Source organism: Guillardia theta (genome assembly GCF_000315625.1).
Source record: "Guillardia theta CCMP2712 unplaced genomic scaffold GUITHscaffold_198, whole genome shotgun sequence".
NCBI lineage: Eukaryota > Cryptophyceae > Pyrenomonadales > Geminigeraceae > Guillardia > Guillardia theta.
Window position 1 is genome coordinate 75,983 of NW_005434478.1, and position 3,652 is coordinate 79,634.

The 3,652-nt window shown below is 51.7% G+C and overlaps 2 protein-coding genes across 2 annotated transcripts in view; one reads left to right on the forward strand and one right to left on the reverse strand.

Moving 5' to 3' along the window:
• Positions 1–316, reverse strand: part of GUITHDRAFT_148224 (hypothetical protein) — a gene marked incomplete at both ends in the record, with an annotated part of 1,405 nt that extends 1,089 nt beyond the window's left edge. The window contains 3 exons of the mRNA XM_005819948.1: positions 109–150; positions 195–227; positions 275–316. Of these exons, the coding sequence (XP_005820005.1) occupies positions 109–150; positions 195–227; positions 275–316 (117 nt within the window). The remainder of the gene's footprint in view (positions 1–108; positions 151–194; positions 228–274) is intronic.
• A 764-nt stretch (positions 317–1,080) lies between these two features.
• Positions 1,081–3,472, forward strand: GUITHDRAFT_148225 (hypothetical protein; the record flags this gene model as incomplete). Its single annotated transcript, XM_005819949.1, has 13 exons — positions 1,081–1,282; positions 1,336–1,382; positions 1,433–1,521; positions 1,627–1,720; positions 1,956–2,016; positions 2,063–2,100; positions 2,179–2,325; positions 2,354–2,461; positions 2,602–2,653; positions 2,801–2,847; positions 2,974–3,060; positions 3,140–3,250; positions 3,416–3,472. Coding segments are annotated over 13 exons (1,140 nt in total), but the record flags the coding sequence as incomplete, so codon positions are not given.
• Positions 3,473–3,652: the final 180 nt, after the last annotated feature.

The window sequence follows — 3,652 nt, forward strand, 5'->3', positions numbered from 1 at the left end:
GCTCCTCGATCTCCTGCAGCGAGTCCTTGACACGGGAGACGAGGAGGACGAGGAAATAAAGAAACAGACAAGGAAGAGAAGGAGGAGGAGGAGGAGTATATTTCCCACCTGTTCGAGCTCTTTTGCCTCATTCTGAAGGCTTTCTCGTTCCTTATCGCTCGTCAGTCCCTCCTCCTCTCATCTACTTCACGCACCTTCACCAGCTCCTCCAGCGCCTCCTTGGCCGCCTGCGCAATATCGTCAGCTCAGCTTCGAGCTTCTCCTTGCAAGTGACCTGAGGGTCGCCGTAGTCGCCTCCTCCGAACAAGAACGCCATCCTATGCCATGCGCTCAGTTCTCCGTGAAGAAGAGGCCGTCTTCATGGCTCCTGCCTACTTCTCTCCAGCCTCCAGCGTTGCTCCTCATTCGTTTTGACAGACATTCGCCATGAAAACTTCTCTGCTCTCTTAGTTCTACTCTTCTCCACACACTCTCGCAATCTTGTTCCTCCTAGTTGTTTTCAGACAGAAAGCAGATCTTCATGTTAAGCTCCCCATCCTATTCCAAGTTGCCCTTCTTTCCCTCCCCCCCCTCCCCCCCCCCCCTTTCCTTTCCTTTCCTTTCCTTTCCTTTCCCTGCTCTGAACACATTCTCTTCTCCTGCCGTCTTCTTTCCCTCCTCTCCCCTCTCCCCTCCCCTCCTTTTTATCCTCTTCTCCTCCTTTCCAGCACCGCTGCTGCTCTGCAGCATTTCACCCCCCAGCAGGATCCTGGCATGGCGTCATCTGCAACAGAAATGAAACCGCTGCAACTGACGTAACGAATCGGAGGCTTGCCTGATTGGAATCGATTTGAAACGCCGAGTCAACAACCTATCGGATTTGAATCGAATTTTATCAGTCAGGGAGTTCCCATGCCGTCAAAGGCCCACGGTGATGGGCACGGAAGGGAGGGGGAGGGGGAGGAAGGAGAAGGGGAGGAAGGGGAGGGAGAGGAGAAGCGAATTGCGAGAAGGGAAAACCATGTGCATCTTGCAACAGGACAGGATCATCCTCAAGAGCGAAATAGAAAACTTTACCAGACTGAAAATGAAAACCACGAGATGTATCCAACAGGGCTTGAAAGTGAAGATAGCGGTGATGAAGAAAGCAGCAACGACGAGGACGAGGACGAGGACGATGAGGATGACGAAGATGAAGAAATCCGAGAGGACATGCGGGCTAGAGTCGAGAACGGATACCTTCCCTCAATGGAGACTCATATCGTCCTCTGGAAGTACGGGATCTGCAAATTTCCTGACGATGGTAATCCCTCTCATACATAATACATCCTTGACGACCGACGTGATTGATTGCAGTGACAAGACCGAACCACCTTGCTGTGATAGACCTGAGATACAACCTGGTCAGACCATGCAATACATTGACGATTCTGCTGTGAGCAATCTATGGCAGATCCGGGAATTCCCACCTGAGATGAGGCACATGAAGCGGCTGGTGCACCTGGATCTCACTTCCAATCGCATCGAAACCATCCCTGAGAGGTAGACCAAAATCACAGGACACGATGTACATCACGTAACCGAGAGTTCATCTTCAGTAGACGTAATGGGTGCCTTGCAGTCTTCGTTGACCCCTTCTTTCTTCAGCATCTCCCACCTCAAGCGTCTCCGTGGACTGTTCTTGTCTAACAATACGATCCGAGAGATTCCTGTGGGTCTTTGCTCTCTGGGCAAACTTGAGGTGGTCAAACTCGTCAGCTCATCGACTTTGTCTTCTCACCTCCTGTGCTTGTCAGATCCTCCGGCTCGATCGCAACCGTCTCCTCCAAGTCCCATGGTTGCGCCTCCTCCCCACCTTCCTCCGATCTCAGCAGTGAAGCAGGGAGATCGGGCGCTTGAGTCGTCTGGAAACAATGTCGCTCGGTGGGGTAGAACGTTTGTTGGGAGAGAAGCTCATGGTTGGCAGATTGTAACAGACTTACTTCTCTACCGCCGGAGATGGCGCTCCTGACCCGGTTGCATACACTGACACTCAAGGTTGAGAAATATCCTGAAGATTGTCATACTGACGATGGGACTTCAGGGAAATCCGCTGATCTTGTGTACGTCTTCAAGAGTAAGGTGATAAAGATGACGAGGATGATGGTAGATATTGTGGTGTTGTGCTGTAATGATGATGATGATGATGATGATGAGGAGGAGGAGGAGGAGAGAGATGAGAACGAGGATAAGGAGGACGAGGAGGACGAGGTTGACGAGGACGAGGACGATGAGGAGGAGGACAAAGATGTGGACGGGAGGAAAAAGATGATAGAGAGGGGGAAGATGAGAACGATGAAGCTTGTGGTTATGCTAGGATGATAGTTGTTGGCAGGGACGTGGCGCCAGCAGCGATCGGGGAGGTGAGGTGTGGGAGGATGAGGAGGTTCTGACCAGCACAAGGCGCCTGTCTCCCTCTTCGACTCCGACGAGCGCGAGGCAGGTAAGGACGCGGACGAAGAGACAAAAGGAGAGAAGGAAGAAGGAGATACCGGAGGCGGGAATGAGGAGGGGAGGAGGGAGGAGGGAGGAGGGAGGAGGGAGGGGAGGAGGGGGCAATGATTTCATTGTCTTCCCTCTCAGATGCGGCGCATGCTTCCGGGCGATCAACTTTGCATCGAAAGGGACATGACAGGTAGGCGGTGATGGAGGGGCAGGGGCAGGGGCAGGGGCAGGGGCAGGTGGTGGTAGAGGAAGAGCAGGGATCGTGTTGAAGAGGAGGGGTGTTGGAAGGTTTTCCTTCTGTTTGATATCTCTTGTTTTAGTCTGCTTTCCTTCCTAGCGTCTCAGCTTCTGTTTCAAGACCATTCGTACCGTGAGCTCAACAAGGTGACGCTACGTTGATCGGCTACTTCCTCTTCTCCCGCTTTCACTTCTCTCCTCTCCCTCCTCCCTCCTCGCCTTCTGCTCCATCTTTCTTCCTCCCCTTCCTCTTCCTCATAAAGTTGTGCTCAGGTCCCGACTTCAATTTTCCGATCGACGCAGCTTCAGGCTCTTTCACTGCGTCAAAACCTTCTCGAAAGTCTTCCAGAAGAGCTTGAGGTCTTTCAGATCTTCCGGTTGACATTGTTCTTGACATTGTTCTTGGCTGCCATGTCCTTCCCTCCCGCTCAAACAACAGGGACACACCAATCTTCGTCTCCTCGACGTGTCGCACAACAGGGTCGAAAAGATCCCACGAGCGTATACGTCTCTTGTGAACCTGCAAGAGCTCAACGTGTCTTTTAATCAGGTACAGCTGCTGCAGCTCCTTGCAATCTCCGTTCTCTCACAACTACTTCATCTTTCTGTTGTACCTTCTCGACTGTTACTTTTCCTTCTATCCTCCTTCTTCACTGTTTGCTCACAACATAACAATTTCCCTTATCATCAAACAAGTATCTCACAATAGATGCAGATGATCAATACAGCATCTCAAGAGAACAGCTACGAGGATCTCTCATTTCCCATTGAGGTTCTTCCTGATCGTCTCAAACTTGTTCTCCTGACCCATCACAGTTGGGTCCTGCCCTTCGGAACCTTGAAACTTTACTCCTCTCCTCCAATCGTTTCGCCTTTCTCCCTCCTGCCGTGAGACTATCTTGCTCTTTCAGCCTGTCTCGCTTTCACCCTGACCCACAATCCACCTACCTTC